The 25,791-nt window shown below is 40.4% G+C and overlaps 2 protein-coding genes across 8 annotated transcripts in view; one reads left to right on the forward strand and one right to left on the reverse strand.

Annotated features, from left to right (window-relative positions):
• Nucleotides 1-827: 827 nt before the first annotated feature.
• On the forward strand, nt 828-10,447 carry trib3 (tribbles pseudokinase 3). Of its 2 annotated transcripts, none has more exons than XM_060910791.1 (4): nt 828-1,661; nt 2,462-2,801; nt 3,026-3,318; nt 3,497-10,447. In XM_060910791.1, exons 2-4 carry the CDS (start codon nt 2,529-2,531, stop codon nt 3,960-3,962), a joined length of 1,032 nt encoding a protein of 343 aa, XP_060766774.1. In that variant the 5' UTR covers nt 828-1,661; nt 2,462-2,528; the 3' UTR covers nt 3,963-10,447. The 2 variants fall into 2 exon arrangements, with proteins under 2 accessions (XP_060766774.1, XP_060766773.1); XM_060910790.1 differs by having other exon boundaries at nt 2,529-2,801.
• Nucleotides 10,448-14,487: 4,040 nt separating this feature from the next.
• The window catches only part of maf1a (MAF1 homolog, negative regulator of RNA polymerase III a), a 36,884-nt gene continuing 25,580 nt past the window's right edge, over nt 14,488-25,791 (reverse strand). For all 6 annotated transcript variants that reach the window (XM_060910348.1, XM_060910347.1, XM_060910345.1 and 3 more), the window contains one exon: nt 14,488-15,441. In XM_060910348.1, the coding sequence (XP_060766331.1) occupies nt 15,417-15,441 (25 nt within the window). In that variant the 3' untranslated portion in view covers nt 14,488-15,416. The remainder of the gene's footprint in view (nt 15,442-25,791) is intronic.

Consider the following 25,791-nt stretch of genomic DNA (forward strand, 5'->3'; position numbering starts at 1 on the left):
ATACTTATGGACCCGACTTATATACTTTATTTTTACTTTAGGTCCTCCATTTTTGAAGAGCTAATTTATATTTACTGAGATTCACTATGTTGTGTTTTAAATGGCCCTACTATTGCCAGCCGACTTATGTGTGCAAATAAATAAAAACAAGCATAATTAAAAACAATAGTTATGAAATTCGGAATACGCGGATGCATTGTTTTCTTTTTTCTTTTCTTCCAAGACCTGACCATTTTCATACAAATATGCACAATAATATTTTATACAGCAGCAGTTTTTCCTCATCTTTAAAATTGCATATTTTAAAACCTTTGTAGGATAAGCATAATTTTCATCAGGATCACTTACTGCAGACTCGATGTCATGCAATTTACGTCTACTATAGTAAACACTACAAACATGGTGCAACACCTGCATTCGTATTGACTCAGAAAAAGGGGGCGTGGTATATTATTGCATCACTAGTCGGCCTATATACTATTATATAATACACTCTGCATGTAGATCAGTTTTTTTTAAGAATAATTTGCAAACTGGCAATGTTGTGTGAGTGGTTTGAGTAGTCCTTCATCTAACAAATTGCTTCCCCTGTCGCATGCGCTTTGGTCATTGCTTTCAAAAGCGCACAGAGCTACACACGTTTATATTTCGAGAATAACCCACTAGGTCGATTTCCGCTCTTTAAGCTGAGTATTTTGTTCAAATTCAGAAATAGTTGCTTTCATGGCGCATCTAATATTTACTTCTCGTGTCGCTATTTGTTTGCGCCCCCATTTGCCATTGCGGCAAAGCGCTACGGATGTCGTCAGACGCGAGAGGTGGAGCTCGAGATGTTGCAATCGTGCGAAGTACAGCATCATCGAGGCGAAGCTGGTGTCACGCAGAAAAGCATAATAGGAGTCACCGACCAAATAGAGAGCTTACAAGGCGGACGGTCAGGTGAAAGGGACGCGTCTGATTTCAGGAAGGAATCTTAAACCCCGATTGACAACAACAGCTTAAAGGCCTCTGGTGCTGGGACACGTTTCCTCTCATGCCTGCTAACTTTCTGCACAACTTTTTTTTTCTTCTTCTAACGGTTCGTTAGACACGTACAAGTAACTCGTACGCCAAACTTCTTATTTGGTGTATTCGTCGAATGGTTTTGCTTTATTTGGCGATTAAGCACTGTGGTACACAGGAAGATCGACGTTGTTCCTGTGATTATCAAATTTCATTCAGCGGAAGTAAGGAACAAAGACTTTAGTATTAACAAGAAGAAGCGCTGGATGGTTTTTCCACTTAAAGACTTGTCGTTATTTACCTAACAACTTACCAAAAGGAAAGTACAGACCTCCAAGTCCGAAGAGAATCCTGCGGCCCATTGATTCTCCTCTTATACCGTCTTGGATACTTTGTGGAATTGTAACACAGCCAACTACAGTTCAGGAACAGGCACCTCGTTCAGACAATAATTCGCCTGGAAGAGTTTTTACGTTAACTTCCATACTTGTTGTTATAAACCCATTACTTTAGTTTTCAGGGGTTTTTTTCCCCTCAAATTGGGGGATTAAAAAAAAAACGTATGGCGACAAATAGCTGAGTTGGCTACAACTGGCGCTTGGAGTTCCTAATTGCTATTGTTCTGCTGTTGAAGAGCGAGTCCTTTGTTCAGCAACAAGGTGAGTGGTATTCGTTTCGTTTTGCCTACATCTCCCTACTAAAGAAAACATTGTTGCCACGTATGTCCACCTTCAGTTAGGTGCGCTTTCTTTGCAACAGATAATTGTGAAATAGTCTGGGTTAAACTTTAGATGGAAAAGGCGATGGTGCAACTGTTTCGCAAACCAGCCCTCAGCCACGACAGGGTGTGTTTGATTTTTTCAAAGCAATTACATTTTCAGGCGTCTTTCTTAGATTTTCTGGTATTTAGATTTTTATATCTGTAAACAACTTTTATTTACAAATATATGAGTAGCCTACGTTATGTATAAACTATCACCTTGGGTCGTGGAAAAACGAGACTGTGCTGCGTCACATCATGACGCGCACATGATGTGTAATAGGTCGGTGTGTGACTCACTGGCAGCGCCTATATGTTTCGACAGAAACTTGAGTACAAGCCGGGTTGCATCAAGTAGCTGTGCTCATCGAGCATACATTCAAACATTTTAGTCAGTCTGATGGAACAGCGGATGTGATTCAGCGTTTCCTACTCCCGGATAGTTTTGCCACTTTCCCTCACTTATTTCTAATCGAGCCGACTCAGAGTTTATTATTCATGTAACTGTATGAGCCTAAAGTAACCTATTTACTTAACTTAACTGGTATGTGTGCGAGCACATTGTACAACTGTACTAATAGGCAGAAAATGCATAACACTTGGTTGTGCTGTCACTATGTATTGTCTATGTAGATCATAAGCCAACCATGTTCTATCAAAGGCCTTTGATCAAACTGATCATTTTTGTTTTGTCCTCAGATGACCCCTTGACTGACTTCTGCTAGATGTCTCTATTCATTCACAATTCTCCCTTCACCTTTTATAGATGAGTGTGAACCTTTCAGCACCTGCTCTCCCACTGCGAGTGAAGCGAGTAGACTGTGAAGACCCTCACAACACCCATGCTCTGAAATGCAAGCGCCGTAGGTTGAGCCAGCCCCCCTCCCCTGGTCTAGCCTCTTGCATTCGGCCTCAAACTCGCAGCCCAGAGAAGTTTTGTGTGTCTTCCATTGGGTCCTATTTTCTGCTGGAAGCCACAGAGGGCACGCAGACTTATCGTGCTGTCCATCGCATCACTGAGCAGGAGCATACTTGTAAGGTAAGTTCAATGTCCTTCACTGTGATCCTGTTTTCATAATGGATTGTTTGTCCTTGGTTACTAAAAGTGACTGGACAACTCTAAGTAACAAATGTGTCCTTGTATGGACTCTTAAATCTGGAACATGATGTGGTAGTTTGTTTCTGTTCTTTGTATGACTTGTAGATAAAGAAATGGTCCAGTTCTTTGTATTGGTTTATAATCAAATTTGTCCATTTTGCTAGGTGTTTTCGATGAGGAAGTACCATGAGCTTATTGCGCCGTACACGCGTCTGCTGCCCCATGATAACATCTGTAAGATATCGGAGGTAATCATGGGGGAGCAGAACGTGTATGTTTTCTTTGAGCGCAACTACGGTGACATGCACTCATATGTGCGCACCTGTAAAAGGCTCCAGGAGGATGAAGCTGTGTCTCTCTTCAGGCAGATGGCATTGGCAGTCATGCACTGTCATGAAAATGGTGTTGTACTGAGAGACCTCAAGTTGCGCAAGTTTGTCTTTACTGATGCACAAAGGTCAGTTATTATGAACCGTTTCCTATCAGAAAATAAATAAAACCAAGCTCATAGTAATAACTATATGAAGTATGTGATGTAAAGACATAATTGAGTTTGGATTCCTGCTTAGTAACTCAGGGACCAAATGTAGTGGTGGAAAGAGTGATTTTAAAATAACTTTCCTCTTTGCCCACAGAACAAAGCTGGTTTTGCAGAACCTAGAGGACTCCTGTCTCCTGAATGGAGATGATGACTCTCTCACAGACAAACATGGCTGCCCGGCCTATGTGGGACCAGAGATCTTGAACTCACGGCATTCATACTCTGGAAAGGCGGCAGACATTTGGAGCCTGGGAGTTGTGCTCTACACCATGCTGGTGGGTCGCTACCCCTTTCAAGATGTAGAGCCTGCTGCACTGTTCAGCAAAATTCGCAGGGGTGCCTTCACAATCCCAGAGGCTCTGTCACCCAGAGCCAAGTCTCTAGTATGCTGTATGCTCAGAAAGTCACCCTTGGAGAGGCTGGAGGCCCCAGATATTTTGTTGCACCCATGGCTACACTGTAGTACCAATGGCTTTGTCAGCTTGCACCCGAACTCTAGGCACTCAACTGACCAAGTGGTCCCAGGCTTTGAAAAATGTGATGAAAGAGACAGTTACTGAAATTGGTGAAGCACTGGAGTGAGTATTCATCTGCTTGCACGATCAAGGATTTCTGACTGTTTGCAGTGGTAGCATAATGGGGAAGGCTGAGCAGAATCAAGATTCCAACACAAAGTGAACTGGATTGCTGTTTGTATTTCTGGCTTCTCACCTTTTGTGGTCTGTGCAGATAGACCCAAGGACACTGGTTTGATTTGGTTCATTTTAAAGCCTGCCGAATACCTGTGGTGATGCATGCTGTTTAAGAGAAAAATAAAAAAGGGCTATAAAAGGATGAAGGGCTTGTGCTTTGGTGGCTTTAAAAGGATTTCTGGAGCAGATTTGCTATTCGAAGCACAGCTGGACCTATAGCCCATCACTCCTGAAGTCAGTTCAGCAGTGGTGTGTGTGTGTCCTTCATACAGTGTATATTAAGTTGTTGAAAGACTGAATCGCCTGATACCTCTGACTTTAATCCTGGAATACTTGATGCACAGTATGTGCCTTTTTAGTATATATTGTTTACATAATTTTCAGTGGGAAACAGTTAAGTAAATTGAAAGTGCCTTTTCCCAATGAAAATGAGTAAGTAGTGTGTTTTGTTTGTTTGTTTGTTTTATAAAGTAGCCTACCAAAGATTTAGTTTCATCACCAAACCTCATTTATTGTATGAATCTCTAAGTTTGCTTTCTTGTATATGAAGGGTTCTAAAAATAGTTTAGTGTTTCACAACACTTGGAGATGTGTCAGATATAGTCTTGTGACTCACCTTTGTCTTGATTCACTCAAATACAGGGTAGAACAGGGAGGATGAATGCAGTGCCATGTTCAGCTGTAGACAAGGAGTTGTATCCTGTCCTGCTACAATTTTGTATTTTCCTTCAGGATCAAGATTCCTCAGTGCCAGGTTTTTAAAAATGTTCTGAGGAACCTCCATCAGTGCTCACATGGTGTCTTCATTCATAGATAAAAACATGACCTAAGGCTTGAGTACTGGCTGATGTGTATGTGCTGTGAGGTGGACAGAGATCCTGAAGAACAGTGTGTTTGTTCACTTGCACCACATGTTTCCATGTGGAGTGTGAGTTGAGAAAAAGAAAAGCATTACAATTGTCAGTAATGATGTCTGCATAGAATGCTTTGACTGTCATTTGTTTGTCTATTTTGTGAATTTGTAAATGTTTTTGTAACCATGGCAAAAAAGGACACTACATTCTGTTCTCAAAAGAAGGGGTTATACTTGTTTTGTAAGTATTTGTTGCCCATACAAATAAACAAATGCACAAAGTTTTCATGAATATGAAATAATGCAATACTACTTTATTTTTAGTGGGCTTTGACTAGTTTCAAGCCATGGAGCCCAACAGAAGGTTATTTTTCCACATGAAATAATCCATTTATGAAATTAAAAACAAAACCCTTTTAAATCTCCCAAAATAATACTGGTTAAACATAGCATTTCAGAGCCCAACACGTATAAGGTCAGCAAAGTTGTTGGCCATCTTGTTTGGGTCATGCACATAAAGCGATCAATAGGCTTCATAACAAAAGAAGCACTCCTTTTAAAACACAGGTGTATAAATTCAATTACATCTTTGTTTCACATAGTTCTTTTCTGTGGGGTTGTTGTCTGCTTTCTGAATATCCTGCATATATAAATACTGGGGTGGCACGGTGGTGTAGTGGTTAGCGCTGTCGCCTCACAGCAAGAAGGTCTGGGTTTGAGCCTTGTGGCTGGTGAGGGCCTTTCTGTGTGGAGTTTGCATGTTCTCCCCGTGTCTGCATGGGTTTCCTCCACAGTCCAAAGACATACAGGTTAGGTTAACTGTGACTCTAAATTGACCGTAGGTGTGAATGGTTGTCTGTATCAGCCCTGTGATGACCTGGCGACTTGTCCAGGGTGTACCCCGCTTTTCACCCGTAGTCAGCCGGGATAGGCTCCAGCTTGCCTGTGACCCTGTAGAACAGGATAAAGTGGCTCGAGATAATGAGATGAGATATAAATACTGAGTGACATGCATTTTAAAACATTTAAAATCCAATAATGTGCCTGTATGCTGCATTTTGGAATGAATAAGCTATCACAAACTAGTGCTGTTCACTACCGAAGAAAAAGGGTCACAGTCCCCCCCCCAAAAAATGTTTATATATATATATATATATATATATATATATATATATAAATAAAAACACACATGGCAGAGACAAAAACCCTGCATATTCCCCATACATGTGGAATCAAAACACCAATAATTCATAATGTCTGTATGTATTCTAGACACCATATGCTACTCAGGGACTTTTTAATAGCTGCCATCACACAGAAAATTGAGCCAATTACTACTTATTGTTTTCAAGGGGACATTGGCAATATGACAAAAGGTTAACTGAATCTGAACTGAATCTCAGTATGGATTAGGCTAATAATGTTCAGCTAAGGAAATTCATGAAAGGGCGCAGCATATTCAGCCTCTGTTATTTAAACTGGTATGGGGGGGTGATTTAACGGTAAACAATTATGAACAGTTGAATATTCAACGGGTATTCTACTCAAGCAATCAATCACAGGCCAACATTAGCCTTGTTTTCTGGATGTGTATAAAGTGAGCTTTAGCCACAAATAATTCGAAACACGTTTAAATGTCATTTACCCATGACATTACATATAAACATCAGGAAAGTGTATCTTTAAGTTAATAGTTTGCAATAGAGTTATATGTTGGCTAGCCATACTTCAGATTTAAGTGCTCTTCCTTCAATGTGACTGTGCTCTTGCTGTACTTAAGGGCACAAGGTAAAATCCATTTCTCAAATCCACTAAGCCAGCATGATTATACTGAAAAGAAGAAACTCACTGGCCACCCTGGCATACCCCAAGAAAAAATTTCATGACAGTAGAAAACATTCAAACGCATGTAAACATCAAACACATCCTTTAATATAACAGCAAACTAGAGTGATCACTAGATGTATCAGAGACCATTCTTAAAGATTAAGGGGAACACACCACACACACATCTTTTGACATCAGTGACAAGAACATGGCAGAACACACCACCTAGTGGCAAAAGACCGTATTTTTGAAAATTGTACAAAGGCAGCATATTCCACACTTTATTCAAATGCTAATAAAATGTTAATTCAAAGATGTATTTGCAGTTGGATTTCCTGTGTGTGGGGGCATAATTTAAGGCATAATTAAAATCTATAACTGCATTTTCATGAACAACAATCCACAAATAGCTGCCAAAATTTAAAAAAGCAACTGTAAAGGCCATTTGACATTTCAGTGTCTAAGCTAGTATGATTCTGTCACGTTGAAAGCTACAACACACCTTACATTTGCAAATGCATTTCCTCATGCTCCAACCTGGCCAAAAATAAAGCACAAGTGTTAACAGATGTTACAAGGCTAAACTGACTTTGTAATTTCCTCCAAAACACCAAAAGGTTCCATCCACAGAATCTGACAGACATGTACCTTGTTTACAATGAAAATGCAAACACAAACAGGACTGCATACATGTTTTATTTTTGGCCGAGCTGGAGTGTGAGGATGAGAGAAAGTGTAACTACACGTATGAGGATTGGTGTAGCTCTTTCAATATGGCAGAATCATAACAGTACAGCAGTATAACCATTTAATTTTGGCACCCACTGTGCATTGTTTATGAAAATGCTATATACAACACAGACACATGAAAAAATAAGTACATCCCATGGAAATGTAGACTTTTCTCAACATAAACAAGCCAACATTTCACCTTTTTGATAGTGCCCACAGATAAAGGTGATGAAGAAAACAACAAGGAAAATGAGCCCTTTCAATAATTTATCCAACAAAAATATCAATAGATGTAATATTCTTCTGTGAAGAAAGTAAGTACACCCTTGGCTTCAAAAGCTAGTATTCTCCCCTTGAACATAACTTCTTGTATGCATTTTGCGCAATTGTCCACCAGTCCCTGACATCAGCTTGCTGAAATTTTTGACCACTTTTCCATACAAAATTCCTTCAGTTGCAAGATGTTTGAGGGTTTTCTTGCATGCACAGCCCTTTTCAAATCTCCCCACAACATTTCAATAGGGTTCAAATCTGGGCTTTGATTAGGCTATTCCATAACCCTTTATTTCTTCTTTTTGAGCCATTCCTTGGTGGATTTGCGAGTGTGCTTAGAATCGTGTTGAAAGGTTCACCTCTGGTTTAACTTCAACTTTTGAACAAATGGCTTCGTGCTATCTTCAAGCACATTTTAAATGATTCAGAATTCATAGTTGATTCAATGAATGCAAGCTTCCCAGTCCCTGAGGGAGTGAAGCGATCCCAAACCATAACGTTTCCACCACCATGCTTCACAGTTGGTATGAGATTCTTCTCCTGAAAAGCCATCTTTGGTCTGCGCCATACGTGTACTCTTACTGTGGCCAAACTACTCTACCTCTGATTTGTCTGTCCAGAGCACATTATTCCAAAAGGCCTGGTCTTTGCCTATATGTTCATTGGCAAACTGTAGTCTTGCTTTGGGCAGTGGTGAGCACTGTTGCCTCATAGCAAGAAGGTCCTGGGTTCGACAGCCAACAAGGGGTCTTTCTGTGTGGAGTTTGAATGTTCACGCTCTCTGCGTGGGTTTCCTCTGGGTGCTCCGGTTTCCCCCACAGTCCAAAGACATGCAGTTAGGCTAACTGGCAACTCTTAAATTGTCCATTGATCAAGCTTGGAGAGGGATGGGCTCTGCCAAGTTTAAAATGTCCTAGACACTTTAACAGTCCATCAGTGGTGCCTCTACGGCTCTTGCTGGCTATGAGAAGTCGTCTTGTTTTAACATTCCTTTTGAACAGCAAAGGATTTTTCCTGGCACACCTCCCATGCAAGTCAAATTTGTCCAGTCTCTTTCTGATTGTAGATGTATGCACTTTCACACCAACAGTTGCAAGAGTTACACATTTTGTGATGAAATTTTAGGGTTCTTAAAGATTTTTTTTTTTTTTGGCATCAAATGGTCTGCTCTTGGGCTAAATTTGCTGGGATGGCCAGTCTTGGAAAAATTGGCAGTTGTTTGAAATATATGCCACTTGCAGATGATTTTCCTTACAGTGGAATGATTTATTCTGAATAATTTAGAGATGTTTTTAAATCCCTTCCCAGATTCATAGGCATTCACAACCTTTTTCCTGAAGTCCTCAGAGAGCTATTTTGATCTTGCCATGATAATACCACACACTTCAATAATAAAGAGAACAGCAAACAGTAGATGTCAGGTTTAAATAAGGCAGAGTCCACCTGCACCTTAAAGGGCATATCACGGGTAAATTCAGGAGCAAGATCAATGTAATTCTTCTATTTTATATTAAACTTTGGTCAAATATCTGTAACATTCTGTATTCTCTGCAATTTTTTTTTACCTTGCGCAATACCAGAAAAATTCAGTTGAAATCAAGCCATTTGAGGCGAATTCGTCCGCCTCTGAAAAAACTTTGCATTTGAATTTCCCGGGAAACATTTAATTTTGTGACATCTGAATCAGCGCTGGTTTGTTTATGAGAAAACGACCTGGTGGTTTTCTGCAAATTTCTTCAACGTTATCACATAATTATTAAAACGGTTAACAGATGTATCGTAGGAGGGTGTAGCAACACCAATCTTGATGGGATTAGTACTCATCGTTTCCCAAAAGACCAGACAATGAGAGAGAAATGGGAGCGCTTGGTCTACACAGGCTGTGCACTGAAACTGCGCAAGCTCGTGCAGCCTGCTGGCGCTTCCGCAGATAACGTCACGATTCTGGCTCCAGACTCCCTTGGGATTTTTCCAGATGCATTTTGTTATTTTTTTCTGCTGTAGACAGATGGCCTTGTGCAAAATTACCCTTCTGGATGAGTGTGTAAAGGGACATACTTTCATATAGAAAAAAAACGAAATTGGTCCAGAATATGCCCTTTTACCTGCAGGAGGTTCTAATCAGTGGCACTCAATATGGAACACCTGATTCTAATTTTATGGACTTGAAAATGTGATAAATGTAAGGGTGTACTTATGTTTTCTGACTGATTTTTTTAAAATTTAAATTATGAAAATGACTACAAAATGTCAATTTTATGTGTCATTTGTTGGAGTATATCACCTTTATTTGTAGGCATTGTATCAAAGAGGGTGAAATGTTTGCTTGCTTAAATATGTTGAGAAAAGTTTACAGTTTCCATGGGATGTACTTATTGTTTCACGACTGTGCGTCTGTCCCTCTCTGTGTTTATTTATATTAATCAAATATACCATGCACTGAGAGGCTCCAGGTTGAAATTATGGATTCTCTGAGGTGACTGGCATAGTACTGTTTTGTGAGGGGCACAGCAAAAATCAGAAAGTTGTTAAAACTATTGATTTGTGTGGTTCTTTTAATGTGTTCAATTGAAAGTCCCCCTGGCTGAAATGTTAGTTTTTATTTAAATTGTATTAATTACTTCTATTTTTGTCTGTCTTTACTGTAATAAATAAATAAACAAACAAACTATTTGAGTCGGCTGTATAGCTTGAAATTGTGATAGTCAGTTCATGGTATATCCAGGACATACCATGACTAACGCACACCATATCCACCAACCATCACGAGATACGTTCCTTAATCAATAGTGGAACTATTTTGTCATGTGAGCCATCCTTGGTCAATCCCTGCACAGGAACTTTTTGATGATTTTATATTCATTTTTAATTTGATGTCAACAACACATTTCAGAAAAGTTGGGACGAGGCAACAAAAGACTGAAAAAGTTGTGTAATGCTTAAAAAAAATCTAATTTGGTGAATTGGCAACAGGTCAGTAACATGATCGGGTGTAAAAAGAGCATCCCAGAGAGGCTTTTGAGTCTCTCAAAAGTAAAGATAGGGAGGGTTTCACCACTCTGTGAAAGACTGTGGGCAAATGGTGCAATAGGGTGGTCCCAAAATTTTTTTTTTAGGATTTTGTTACGACCACCTTACCTTTTTTTTACATTGCCTAAAAGAAGTTATTGTGCGAAATTTGGTTAAGATTGAACAATGTTTAGAGGTGCCACAAAGCCATTAAAGTTTTCACTCAAGACACAATATAAAATAATGTGGCTTATTAACTGTTTCATATTAATACAAACAATACAGTAATATAACTTCCTGTGTTCAAAGTAACAATAGCTATTACTTGTCTTTGATTTTCTAAACCCTTCGGTATTATGGTATCTTGTGGAGATAAAAGAACACACTAAGGACTTCCCTAGCAGAAGGAAGCTTTCTCCCAGACAGTTCCTTGGAAGTGGGACCAATTAACCAAACATAATTGTCCTTTCTGGTGTTGTGCTTTGCATCACCGGTACTACTTGTATTACTGTTGCTAGCCATCTGAAAAACATAGAAAGAAAAACATTCACAACTTCATCAGCATATTACGATCAGTGCTCATTGTTTAAGAACCCCTTAGTGCATGAAAGTTAACCTTCTATCAGTCTATAAACTCTTCCTGCCTCTTCTTTTTCATAGAAGTGGCATATTCCCTCTAGAACTGTGACTTTTTGGGGGTTTGAGATCTTCTCTGCAACAGTCTACGCACCAACTAATGTTAATGGCTTAACCCGATTTGCAACCTCGTGTGGCACCTCTAAATATTAACCAATTTTTCTGAAATTTTGCTTATTGCCTTCTTTTAGCCTATGTAAAAAAAATGGTAGGGTGGTCGGAATGTTTTGGTAAAAAAATATTTTTCCCATACATTTCGGGACCACCCTAATGGTACAACAATTTAAGAATAACGTTCCTCAACGTAAAGCTGCAAAGAATTTGGGGATCACATCATCTATGGTACAAAATATCATTAAAAGATTCACAGCATCTGGAAAAATCTCTGTATGCAAGAGACAAGGCTGCAAACTGACATTGTATGCCTGTGACCTTCAGGCCCTCAGGCGACACTGCATTAAAAGCAGACACGTGTCTGTAATGGAAATCACTGTATGGGCTCAGGAACACTTCAGAAAACCATCATCAGTGAAAACCATTAATTAGTGCATCCACAAATGCAGGTTAAAACCATATGTGGCACGGTGGTGTAAGTGGTTAGCACTGTCGCCTCACAGCCAGAAGGTTCTGGGCTTGAGCTCAGCGGCTGATGGGGGCCTTTCTGTGTGGAATTTGCATGTTCTCCCTGTGTCTGCATAGGTGTGCTCCAATTTCCCCCACAGTCCAAAGACATGCATTTGGGTTAACGTGGGACGGCCTTGGACTGAAGTACCCAGGAGTGGCGGCACGCATGTATGCAGCGGCTTTGTTCTCCTATGATGAACTAAATTTTGTTGTACATTTGTGCAGTGACAAAGACATTCAATATATATAAACAATATATAAACAATATCCAGAAACACCGTCACCTTCTCTGGGCCTGAGCTCTTTTACGATGGACTGAGGCGAAGTGGAAAATTGTCCCAAGGTCTGACAAATCAAAAGTACAAATTCTTTTTAGAAATCATGGACACCATCCATGTCCTCCAGGCTAAAGAGTAGAGGGACCATCCGGCATGTTGCCAGTGCACAGTTCAAAAGCCAGCATCTGTGAAGGGATGAGGGTGCATTAGTGCACATGACGTGGGTAGCTTGTACATCTGGGAAAGCATCATTAATGCTGAATAATATATACACGTTTCAGAGCAATGTGCTGCCATCCAGACAAAATCTTTTTCAGGGAAAGCCTTCCTCCTTTCAGCAAGATAATGCCAAACCGCTTTCTGCACATATTAAAACTGCATGGCACCGTAGTAAAAGAGTCTGGGTGCTAAACTGGCCTGCCTGCAGTCCAGACCCATTTTCCATTGAAAACATTTGGTGCCTTATGAAGCACAAAATACGACAAAGGAGACCCCAAACTGCTGAACAACTGAACTTGTATATCAGGCAAAAATGGGACATTTCTCTTTCAAAACTACAGCAATTGTTGTCCTCAGTTCCCAAACATTTACAGAGTGTTGTAAAAAGTAGAGGTGATGCAACATAGTGTAAACATCCACCATCCCAACTTTTTTGAAACATGTTGCTGACATCAAATTAAAAAATATGAGCATATATTTTTCAAAACCAATAAAAATGTTCAGTTTCAACATTTGATATGTTGTCTTTGTACTATTTTCAATGAACTATAGGGTTTCCATGATTTGCAAATTGTTGCATTCTATTTTTATTTACAGTTTACAGTGTCCAAACATTTTTGGAATTGGGGTTATATTAAATGAGCACAGTGATGGTAATGAGTAACGTAAAAGCAAATGATCTGACAGTACAGATAATTAGTTTGATGATGGTCTGTTAGAATTATGTTTTGTTAAATTATTTGCTCACTAGCACGATCCTCGTAGCTAATGTTTTCAGCTGTGTTCCTAATACTTAACTATTACCATAGTTTTACATTTAAATGAAGCACTTCCAGTAAATCCCTGCTCCTGAATTGTTTCCATGTTTTGCAAATTATCGCATTCTGTTTATTTACAGTTCACATGGTGACCCAACTTTTTTGGAATTGGGGTTGTGTGTTTTATATATATATATATATATCCCCTTCTATAATTGCAGATACATTTCAAGTGTTGACACTGTTGTCAACTCTTATCATTAAACTGGGCAATTTTCTACCATTTTGTGTCTTAACTCCACATGCTAACTTCAAACTAGCTACCACATGGCATGTATAAAAAAAAAGATGGATTTTAATCACATTATTGTTTTTATACAAGAGTGATTCACTCCAATATCACAATAACAGTTTTGATGAATAAATCAATCTACTGTTGGTGTATCCGCAACATTTTGTTCAAATTAATGAGATAAACATGACATACCTCACTGCCTTTCTGAAGTTTCCCACCAGAGGAAGTGAAATCTCTCGGTGCAGGTGCCATGCAATATTATTTTTTGTGGATCTTATGCGGTTTTATAAGTGAACAGAGTTGACAAGAACATTGGGATGGATGATTTTTTTTTATTACTAAAATTTCACATAATACAGAAAATAGACATTCAATGCAATTGATTTTATAACAGTTAATAGAATAAGTCCCCAAAAACAGACTGATTGAATCACTTCATGTTTATTCAAGTTGAATGTTTATTCAAGTTGAAGACAGCCAATAATGTGGGGGGTGGGAGCCATTTAGTTAATGTTTTATGGATAATTTGGATATAAAATGTAGGTCAAGCATTGCTATTGGTGAAACTTTGTTATAATTTGCATTACTGTTCAAAACTGATTCAGTAAAGATTTCGTTTGTGGAAAATAACTAAAGGTTTATCTTGAAGATGTGAAATGTACCCTGAATTCTAGAATGACCCATATATATTACACACACACACACACACACACAGAGGGATATTATACAGTAACACAAATATATCAAGTTTATCTTCGAGTGGTGAACATTTGCTCACTTGTGAAATATTTTTCAACTCAGGGAGATAAGCTTCATATTTTTGTACCACTGTGTAATATTCTTTTTATTATATTGACACATCCACCAAAAAAGAAAAAAAATACACAGGTTAATTAAAAGAATTTTAATTTTGAACCAGTTTGCCATTTTGATAATGCGCATCAAGTCAGTGGGAAAAACATTGAAAGTGACACAATTGGCGTGAAGCTGTTGGAAAATATGTGACTCAGGTGTGGGATGCATTTGATATGAAAATGAAGAGTGTTTTTCCAACATGAGAAGATAAACTTCATATCTTCAAGCCAATGTATAATTTTATTATATAAAAACACATTTAAAAACTATGCAAGTTATACAAAACAATTAATCGATATTCTCATGAGTGAAGATATTGGAAAACATGTTAATCAATGTCCTGGCTGTAGTTTGTATGAAATACACAAGTGGCGTATTTCCCAGCAAAACACTCGTATCTATATAATAAATATATTTATGTTTTATACTTGAATTACGTCTCAAATTACGTAGACAGGAAATGTAATTGCAAAAAAAAAAAAACCCCACAAATTATTTTTTTTAATTAGCATGTAAATATGAATCATGTCTGGAAAATGCCATCACAAAGGGCTAGAAGGTATGAACAGTAAAGTGCTTCTTCTGTGATGTCTAAAATACAATTATGAAATTTATATAATGTAAATAGCAATATTTTATTAAATTCAAAGTCAACAGGAATTTTGACACTAGGAAAATCATGTCATCCTATGTCAGTGTGCAGAACTGACTTAAAAGGAAAATAAGTACATTAGGTCCCAGTCAAATACTGAGAAAAACACAAACACATGAGATTTTATATATAAGAACACACAAACAAACCCCACGTGCCTCGTGTTCCTGTTACTAAACACATTTATCCTATCATAGTTACAGCCAGAACAACCACTTGAAATAAAATAGAAAAATACATTAGTCTCCAACAGACACACAAATGTTTTTTTCAGAGGCATTCAGGAGCAAGGCAGCAGATTTAGGACATCTTCACTGGGCACATAATGGTCGAAACCTGCAATGGATATGACTGTTATAGAACACGGTCAGCTTGTGCTGGTACAAGTTAGTGTAAAAATTGATTCAAAATGTTTAATATCCAATGTTTGTCTCTCATTGAACCATGCATTTCCTAAAATGGTTTTCCAAAATGTTTAAATCACTTGATGTAAGGTGTTTCGTGTAACAGTATTTTAATAAATGTTAAATATTTTGAGATTGAGTTTTTATGTTCTTACTGCCCCCTTTGTGTATTGCTTTTTTGTTGTTGTTGTTGTTCTTATTGCACTTTGTCCTGTCAGCATGTGTGTGTAAGCATTATATCATGCATGTTCACTGCCCAGCCCAAAAAAAAAAAAGGTCGTTCAAGCTAGTATTTCATTGGACAGCTTTTAGCTTTGATGAAATTGTGCATTCATTGTGGCATTGTTTCAATAACTGTATGCAATGTCACAATATTTACTTCCATTCAGAGTTACATTTTTCGCAGAGAATTTGTCTTGACAAGAAAGTCGAACCATTCCATAAACTTTTCTTCAGCACATCCAAAAGACTTTCAATGGGGTGAAGGTCAGTGGTGGCCAATTCAAGTGTGAAAACGATTCCTCATGCTTCCTGAACCACTCTTTTACAATTTGAGCCCCAATTTTATGCCCATGCTATCAGGGTACAAAGAAATCCATTGACGGGAGATCCTGATCACTCAGTTCATTCAGGTAGTCAGCTGACATAATTTTATTGCCACATGATGCTGCTGAGCCTCAACCTGATCAACTGAAGAAACCCCAGATCATAACACTGCTTGCAGAGGCTTGCACAGTGGCCACTATGCATAATGAGCACATAGCTTCATGCACTTCCCTTCTTACCCTCACATGCCCATCACTCTGAAATAGGGTAAATGTGGACTCATCAGATCACATAACCTTTTACCATTGCTCCCGAGTTCAATCTTTATGCTCCCCATTAGAGTGAAGCCTTTTCTTCCAACTAGCCTCACTAACAAGTGGCTTTCTTATAGCCACACAACCGTTTAGGCCCAATCCTCTGAGTCCGCGTCACATTGTGAATGTGGAAATGCTCTTACCTTCACTATTAAAACATAGCCACGAGTGCTCCTGTCTTTTATTTTAAAAAAAAAAATTCAATATCACCAAGCATTTAAGTGCTCTCCAATCATGGTCAGTCAAGATTTTTTCTGACCACATTTCTTCTGCAAAGTTAAAACCAAACAAACAAAACCCAAAAATAAACTCCTTTATACTGACAGATAATATCCATCCATGTTTGAGTGTTCACTTGTTCATATTTCTCCCTGTACACCATGTACAGACGTTATTTTAAAAAAAAAACCAATGCCCCTGGGTGCTGACGTTTTACTCTCACTGAGGTTCAAATATTGCTCGCCAAGTACAAATTACGTGAAAAAATCCGAGATTGTGACGTCAGTTATTCACCACATGACTTACCAAGGTTGAGACCTAGTGGATACATTGCTTCTAAAATTGTTGTAAACAACCCTGAAGATACCCAAATATCAAGCATTTGGCTGTAAAAATAAGCCCGATCACTGAAGCAGTGAACATGCACACACTTTTATTTAAAAAAGTTTTTATTTAAAAGTAGATAAAGAGAACCCAGTTAAACAAAAGAGACAAAAATATTATAGCTGGTCATTTATTTATTGAGGAAAATGATCCAATGTTACATATCTATGAGTGGCAAAAGTATGTGAACCTCTAGGATTAGCAGTTAATTTGAAGGTGAAATTAGTCAGGTGTTTGTCATCCCATTGATGGAAATCAGGTGTGAGTGGGCACCCTGTTTTATTTAAAGAACAGGGATCTATCAAAGGGGGTGGCACGGTGGTGTAGTGGTTAGCACTGTCGCCTCACAGCAAGAAGGTCCTGGGTTCGAGCCCAGTGGCCGACGAGGGTAGCCTGGTAAGCCAGACTAAATGTGAATATTTAGTCTGGTCTCGGTTGTAGACATTTCCAAAGGGTGTAGGTAGGAACAACCTGTTGTCTTTCAAACTGTCTCTGTGCGTATAGGCCAACGCTCTGACCAATCAGCGCAACAGTGACTGTGACGTAGTCAGAGCGACAGAAAGCTGTGGGGGAGACTTTTGCCATAGCCGGTTGGCAAAACAGCGAAAACGTCCTTCTTGAAAAGGAATGAGCGGAGAGCCTCTTCCTGCTCATGTTTCAATGAAAACTCCAAGTCTAATCCTTCTAAAACTGATTCCAAAGCGGAGTCAAACGAGCGCTGTTCAATAGCCGTAGCCATCTTTCCTGTTGTGCTTTCTCCAGCATCGCGCAGCCTTGTCGTCACTGCTGCAAAAGCCCGCCCAAAGAATCCAAACAAAAACCTTGCGTTGTGATTGGTGGGCATGATTTGATGCCCGGGGTGTGTTGTTGATATGGCCCGAGGCTAGACCCACTCGTAGGCAAAAATATTTTTGGCCGCTAGGTGGGTGGGTCTAGTTTACTAGGCTACGATGAGGGCCTTTCTGTGTGGAGTTTGCATGTTCTCCCCGTGTCTGCGTGGGTTTCCTCCGGGTGCTCCAGTTTCCCCCCACAGTCCAAAGACATGCAGGTTAGGCTAATTGGTGGCTCTAAATTGACCGTAGGTATGAATGGTTGTTTGTCTCTGTGTCAGCCCTGCGATGACCTGGCGACTTGTCCAAGGTGTACCCCGCCTCTCGCCCATAGTCAGTTGGGATAGGCTCCAGCTTGCTCGCGACGCTGTACAGGATAAGCAGCTACAGATAATGTATGGATCTATCCAAGTCTGATCTTCACAACACATTCGTGGAAGCGTATCATGGCATGAACAAAGGAGAATTCTGAGGATCTCAGAAAAAGTGTTGTTGATGCTCATCAGGCTGGAAAAGGTTACAAAACCATCTCTAAAGAGCTTGGACTCCACCAAACCACAGTCAGACAGATTGTGTACAAATGGAGGAAATTCAAGACCATTGTTACCCTCCCCAGGTATGGTCGACCAACAAAGAATCACTCCAAGAGCAAGGCGTGTAATAATCGGTGAGGTCACAAAGGACCCCAGGGTAACTTGTAAGCAACTGAAGGCCTCTCTCACATTGGGTAAATGTTAAGGTCCCTGAGTCCACCATCAGGAGAACACGGAACAACAATGGTGTGCATGGCAGGATTGCAGGGAGAATGCCACTGCTCTCCAAAAAGAACATTGCTGCTCATCTACAGTTTGCTAAAGATCACGTGGGCAAGCCAGAATGCTATTGGAAAAATGTTTTGTGGACGGATGAGACCAAAATAGAATTTTTTAGTTTGAATGAGAAGCATTATGTTTGGAGAAAGGAAAACACTGCATTCCAGCATAAGAACCTTATCCCGTCTGTGAAACATGGTGGTGGTAGTAGCATCATGGTTTGGGCCTGTTTTGCTGCATCTGAGCCAGGACAGCTTGCCATCATTGATGGAACAATGAATTCTGAATTATACCAGCAAATTCTAAAGGAAAATGTCAGGACATCTGCCCATGAACTGAATCTCAAGAGAACCTAAGCACACAAGTAGTTCTACCAAAGAATGGTTAAAGAAGAATAAAGTTAATGCTTTGGAATGGCCAAGTCAAAGTCCTGACCTTAATCCAATCGAAATGTTGTGGAAGGACCTGAAGTGAGCAGTTCATGTGAGGAAACCCACCAACATCCCAGAGTTGAAGCTGTTCTGCATGGAGGAATGGGCTAAAATTCCTCCAAGCTGGTGTGCAAGACTGATCAACAGTTACCGGAAATGTTTAGTTGCAGTTATTGCTGCACAAGGGGGTCACACCAGATTCTGGAAGCAAAGGTTCAAATACTTTTGCCACTCACAGATATGTAATATTGGATCATTTTCCTCAATAAATAAACTACCAAGTATAATATTTTATATTATACTTGGTAGTATAAACACCATTTGCTGATCACAGGTGCCCTGATGGCCGGCGGGGGGCCATCAGGGCACCTGTGATCAGCAAATGGTGTTTATTTTGGGGTTTTGGGTGGCATACACAGTTCATCACTATTCTTCCAGGTTTTAATAATGTGATGCACAGTTCTGAACCCAAATTCCAGCAAATCTCCTCAGTTATTTTCTTTACTTGATGCAGGTCAATAACACAGCAACATCTTTTCAATGACCATGGGATATGTCTTCTGACATTGTTGTTTCAGATATGAGAACCTACTCACTGCATCAGTTGGAATTAAAAGAACTGGTGCCAATAGAAACATAGTTGATGCAGTAATTGTCCAATGAAATGGTTTTAAGTATTTGCTCATATAAATTCAAAAACGGGGATTTTTTTGGCCAGGTACGCGATGTTACACTGCGGATCCAAATGAAACGTCATCTCACTGTATACTGTACATCGCATACAGTTGAGCTGGAAAGGGCTGTGAATAAACTTTTTAAAAGGCATAGAATACTTAAAAGATCAGCTTCTGGAGCAATGGATAAAGGTCATGTAGTTTGAGGAGTTCAGATTTCCAGAGCGGTGGGCATCAAGGTAAGAAGAGAAGTGCATGAAGTGATGCACCCATCATGCATAATGGTCACTGTACAAGCCACTGGAGGCAGTGTTATCTGGGATTGCTTCAATTGTCCAGGTTCAGCAATATTATGTGGCAATAAAATGACAACCTTAAAATGTACTGAATGACCAGGTTATGCCATCAAAGAACGTTTTTCTTCCCAGATGACACAGGCATATTCCAGAAGCATTACCACAGGCATGTGTACACAGCATTGGATATACGATAGGTATCGCAAATAGCAGTAGAGAGAAAATAAAAGTGTTTTTGACCGGCATCTCGATGAGGCAATCAAGCAGTCTATCACATATTTAATATCAAAACAAATTACATTTATTTAGCTGCCCATTGGTATATTTGTGTACACATCAATTAAATGGTACATGTGTTACGGTAAGTCGAAATTCAAAAATTTATCGTCAGCAGAGACCTTGCAGTGCTACACTGCATGAATGAGCCATTGTCGCAGTGCTGCACTGCATGAATGAGCCATTGTCTACACAGTTCACTACTTAGACCTTGGCTTTCCAAGCATTACATGAGACACCTGGTATGATTAGGTGTAATGCTGAAAAAGCAGCCAACAGAGGAAATCATAAGGAAAGAATTTCACTGTGCTGTAATGTACATGTGAAATCCTGCGGAAATCAGAGGAAATCCTGAGTCCAATAATTACTTTATTGTTGGCAATCAGAGTGATGTACAACCCCAATTCCAAAAAAGTTGGGACACTGTGTAAACTGTTTAAAAAATAAAATAAAATGTGTGATCATTTGCAAATCATGGAAACCCTATATTTACTGAAAAAGGGGCATGTTTACCACTGTACTGCATCACCTATACTTTTAACAACACTCTGTAAACATTTGGGAACTGAGAAGACCAATTGCTGTAGTTTTGTAAGAGAAATGGTGTCCCGTTCTTGCCCGATATACAATTTCAGTTGCTCAACAGTTCGGGGTTTCCTTTATTGTATATTGTGCTTCATAATACACCAAACATTTTCAATGGGAAACAGGTCTGGACTGCAGGCAGGCCAGTTTTGCACCTGGACTCTTACTACGGAGCCATGCAGTTTTAATATGTGCAGAAAGCGGTTTGGCATTGTCTTGCTGAAAGAAAGAAAACCTTCCCTAAAAAAGATTTTATCGGGATGGCAGCACATTGCTCTGAAATGTGTATATATTATTCAGGATCAATGATGCCTTCCCAGACGTACAAGCTACCCATGTCATGTGCACTAACGTACCCTCATCCCATCGCAGATGCCGGTTTTTGAACTGTGCACTGATAAGCCGGATGGTCCCTCTCATCGTTAGCCTGGAGGATGTGGTATCCATGATTTCTAAAAAGAATTTGTACTTTTGATTTGTCAGACCTTGGGACAATTTCTCACTTAGCCTCAGTCCATCATAAAAGAGCTTGGGCCCAGAGAAGGTAGCAGTGTTTCTGGATAATGTTTATATACGGTTTTAACTTGCATTTGTGGATGCAGTAATGAACAGTTTTCACAGACACTGGTTTTCTGAAGTGTTCCTGAGCCCACATAGTGATTTCCACTACAGATACATGTCTGCTTTTAATGCAGTGTCACCTAAGGGCCTGAAGATCACGGGCATCCAGTGTCAGTTTTCTACCTCGTCTCTTGTATACAGAGATTTTTCCAGATTCTCTGAATCTTTTAATATGTGATATGTCCCATAGATAATGTGATCCCCAAATTCTTTGCAATTTTACATTGAGAAACTTTATTCTTAAATTGTTGCACCATTTGCCCACAGTCTTTCACAGAGCAGTGAACCCCTCCCCAGCTTCACTTCTGAAAGACTCAGTTTCTCTGGGATGCTCTTTTTATATCCAAATCATGTTACTGACCTGTTGCCAATTAAGCAAATTAGTTTTTTTTTTAAGCATTACACAACTTTTTCAGTCTTTTCGGTCCCAACTTTTCTGAAACGTAGTGCTGACATCAAATTCAAAACGAGCATATATTTCTCAAAAAACAAAATTTCACAGTTTCAACATTTAATGTTGTCTTTGTACAATTTTTAATTAAATATAGAGATTCTATGATTTGCAACTTATCACATTCTGTTTCTATTTACAGTTTACACAGCATCCCAGTTTTTTTGGAACTGGGGTTGTAATTCCCCAGTAAAGCCTCGGTCACAACCAGCCGTACGTGCTCCTACGGCCGGTCTACGTGCAAAAAACGCAAGAAACGCACGGAGGGCGCGCATGTGACGTGCTGATTTTCAAGCCATAGACTGGCCGCAGACCGACCGCAGAAGTTCTTTGTCATGTCAAACAAACTCTATGGGCGCTTACGTTTTTTTCAGGTTGCAAGACAAACTTACGGCCAACGTGCGTCTTTCTCCACGAACAAAAAAAAACGCAGCGATTTGGGAAACGCCAAAAATCGCACAGCCAAAAAATCGTACGTCCGGTTGTGACCTAGGCTTATGTTGAAGTTTATCCTCTTCAGCATTAAGGTAATATTTGTTATTACCTTACACTGTACAAGTTTTCGTAAGAGTTATAATATATTCTATAACTTTTCCTGATGCCAAGGATATATTACACATGAAAATCCATAAAAAATTTAACATCTGCAGAAACACGTTTTATACCTGTTTGTAGACTTGTGTGATATGGTAAACAAACAAGTGAGCGATAAATGGTGCAAATAAGGCTCTACTACACATCGCTCATTCATGCAGCACATTAATGCAGTCATAAATTTGAGCTCCATATGAAAATGCCTGATATCCAGGCTGGTTACGAATGTACAGGCAGGACAGGATCACAGTATGAAGTATGAGCTGGAATTTCTCCACCCCGCAAGTACACAGGGCACATTCCGAGTACCTTCACCTGTAGATATTGCCACAGTGGACACTATTTATCTTCACTGTCCTTAAAAGTCCACCAGTGTGTGGTGGCCGCTTATTCAAACTGGAAAATGTTAAACAATTGATGATAAATATCAGGCCTTCAGACATGATCAACAGTGGAAGTAATAGTGACCTTGCAATTCAGACCGCCCAAGTGACCTGCATCTGGTGGGTCAGACCCACAAAACGATATTCAAACCAGCTGACCCTCCAAGCCATGAAAAAAAGAACAAAAAAAAAAAAACTGGGATTGGATGGAGAGATGAACACAACCTGGATCCAAGAAATCATTCAGATCCTGCTGAATATAATGAAAGAAGAATTTAAAATCAGCAGTAAATACTCTAAATTGCAATGTTATGCATTTTAAAAACACCACAACCTGAAATGTCCATATGATTAATGCTAATTCCAGGACAGCAATGCCAGGATTCATTGGGCTCAAATTGTGAAAGAGTGGTTCAGGGAGCATGAGGAACCATTTTCACACAGGAATTGGCCACGAGAGTAACGTTAACTTCACTGAAAGTCTTTGGGATGTGCTGGAGAAGTGGTGCAAGTCTCCTGTCTTCAATTCAATATCTTGGCCAAAAAAAAAAAAAAAATCAATGCTTTTCTGGACAGATACAAACGTTGTGACATTGCATAAGGTTGTCAAAACAATGCCACAGCGAAGGCACACCATAATCAAAGCTAAAGGTGGTCTTAAAAAAAAAAAGGCGCGCCTGTGCATTTTTTTTTTTGTGTGTGTGTGGCCAGGCAGTGTATATAAAACAAAGTTTGTCGGGTTTTTTCCCCCCCTTTTATATTGTGGCAGTGGGGGCATGGTTGAATGCCAGTTTGTGAATAGAGGGCGAGGCCGGGGAAAGTGAGTGGCAAAACAATCACGCCTGTGTCAAATTAATGGTGCATATGTATGCGTGCATGCGCATGCACATATCTTGCAGTTACAGCTGGAAGCTTGTATCTTCCCTGTGCACCGTGTTCGTGCACATGCACGAGAACATATAAATAAAAGCTACACCAAAGTAACTACTCGACTGTCCTAGTCCTTCACCATTCCAACTCTCCTGACCGAGTGCTACACTGCTGCTGAAACCCAGGACTCTGAAGCAAACTGCTGACATGGAGTCCTCTCCTTTTAAAAAGAGCTCATCCATGCCCTCGCCACCACCCAAAAGAGCCAGCACCAGGCGCCGATCACACTGCACAACGAGCAGGAGCAGCACTTCGGAGTGCTGCTGCAGGCTCAACAAGAAGAGCACCAGGCGTTCCGTAACCTGCTCACTGCAGCTGGAGTATCCACCGACGTGGGCTTCCCCACATCACACTGATGAAGATGGGGCCCCAAAACAACCTGGAGGCCTTCTTCACCCTCTTCAAGCAAACCACAGAGTTGTGGGGGTGGCCAGTCACACAGCAAGCAGCGCAACTACTGCCATTCCTGACCAATGAAGCACAGCTCACTGCGTAGCAACTACCTCGGACAGCAGGCTGGAGTATCCAGCCCTGAAGCAAGCCATACTACAGCACATTTGCTGCACCCCTGATCAGCATAGTCAGTGCTTCCATTTACAGACTGGAGGAGCTCCGGGACATCTGCCGGCAGTGGCTGAGAATAAAGGATTGTGAAGCAGAGGACATCCCACTGGAGCAATTCATTGCTCAACTGTCAAGAGGAACAGCGGAGTTGGTCCAGTGCCATCGCCAGGCATCCTGCCTCTTTTCACACCCTCTCTTTCCTCCCCTTTCCCTGTACCATGGAAGCAGGGGTCGGGGCCCCCCCCCCAAGCCAGCTCACTGAGCCCGTGGTCCCTCCCCTTCCGGTTCTGTGTCTCCTCCCCCACAGGTGAGTGATCCCTATGCCACTAGTGCAGAAGTAAGGCCCGGACCGGTGTGCTGGCGCTGCAGGGAGCCTAGGCACTTCCAGGATCAGTGCCATGCGATGGGGGTGGGGGTTGGAGGGGTGCAGTAATGTGTCATGGTGGGATGCTATTGTAGCATTAGCTGGGAAGACTATCCCAGAGCCATCAACATCAGCTCAGAGTCATAGTGACATGGAGAGCGGGGAGCACTCTGGCTTTCCTGTCTTCCTCTCCCTCTCTCAGGGCTTCAAGAGGATTTCCCTCTTTGAGCAGGGGTTTGATGAGATCCCATCAGGTAATGGGAAATGTATGCACCATATGCACCATAATGGGGAACTGGCGACTTTTTGTTTATTGTTCCAGTCAAAGTTTGAGTTTTATTAAAAAATTATAACTCATTAAAAACAATCATAACTATACCTGCTTTGTGATAAACTTTGTTAACCACTTTCCTTTCACTGAACTAGTAAATACCTAGTCATAAAAAAAAAAAAAAAAGGTTATGGCCAGGACAAGTGAAAAATCTTGCTGCTTGTCTGACTGGACAAGTGGATTAAAAAGTTAAATGTTGAGCCCTGGGCGGCACGGTGGTGTAGTGGTTAGCGCTGTCGCCTCACAGCAAGAAGGTCCGGGTTCGAGCCCCATGGCCAGCGAGGGCCTTTCTGTGCGGAGTTTGCATGTTCTCCCCGTGTCCGCGTGGGTTTCCTCCGGGTGCTCCGGTTTCCCCCACAGTTCAAAGACATGCAGGTTAGGTTAACTGATGACTCTAAATTGACCGTAGGTGTGAATGTGAGTGTGAATGGTTGTCTGTGTCTATGTGTCAGCCCTGTGATGACCTGGCGACTTGTCCAGGGTGTACCCCGCCTTTCGCCCGTAGTCAGCTGGGATAGGCTCCAGCTTGCCTGTGACCCTGTAGAACAGGATAAAGCGGCTAGAGATAATGAGATGAGATGAGATGTTGAGCCCTGACATGATGTCTTATTTCATTTTGAGGTCTTTCAGTGGAGGTGATAGCATACATTTCCTCAACAACTTTCTCTCACTCTAAA

Source organism: Neoarius graeffei, chromosome 26 (assembly GCF_027579695.1).
Source record: "Neoarius graeffei isolate fNeoGra1 chromosome 26, fNeoGra1.pri, whole genome shotgun sequence".
Classification (NCBI taxonomy): Eukaryota; Metazoa; Chordata; class Actinopteri; order Siluriformes; family Ariidae; genus Neoarius; species Neoarius graeffei.

Coding starts and splice junctions, on each gene's coding strand:
- trib3 (XM_060910791.1), top strand. CDS start 2,529: ATGAGTGTGAACCTTTCAGCACCTGCTCTCCCACTGCGAGTGAAGCGA. Junction 2,802..3,025: donor AGCAGGAGCATACTTGTAAG/GTAAGTTCAATG, acceptor CCATTTTGCTAG/GTGTTTTCGATGAGGAAGTA. Junction 3,319..3,496: donor GTCTTTACTGATGCACAAAG/GTCAGTTATTAT, acceptor CTTTGCCCACAG/AACAAAGCTGGTTTTGCAGA.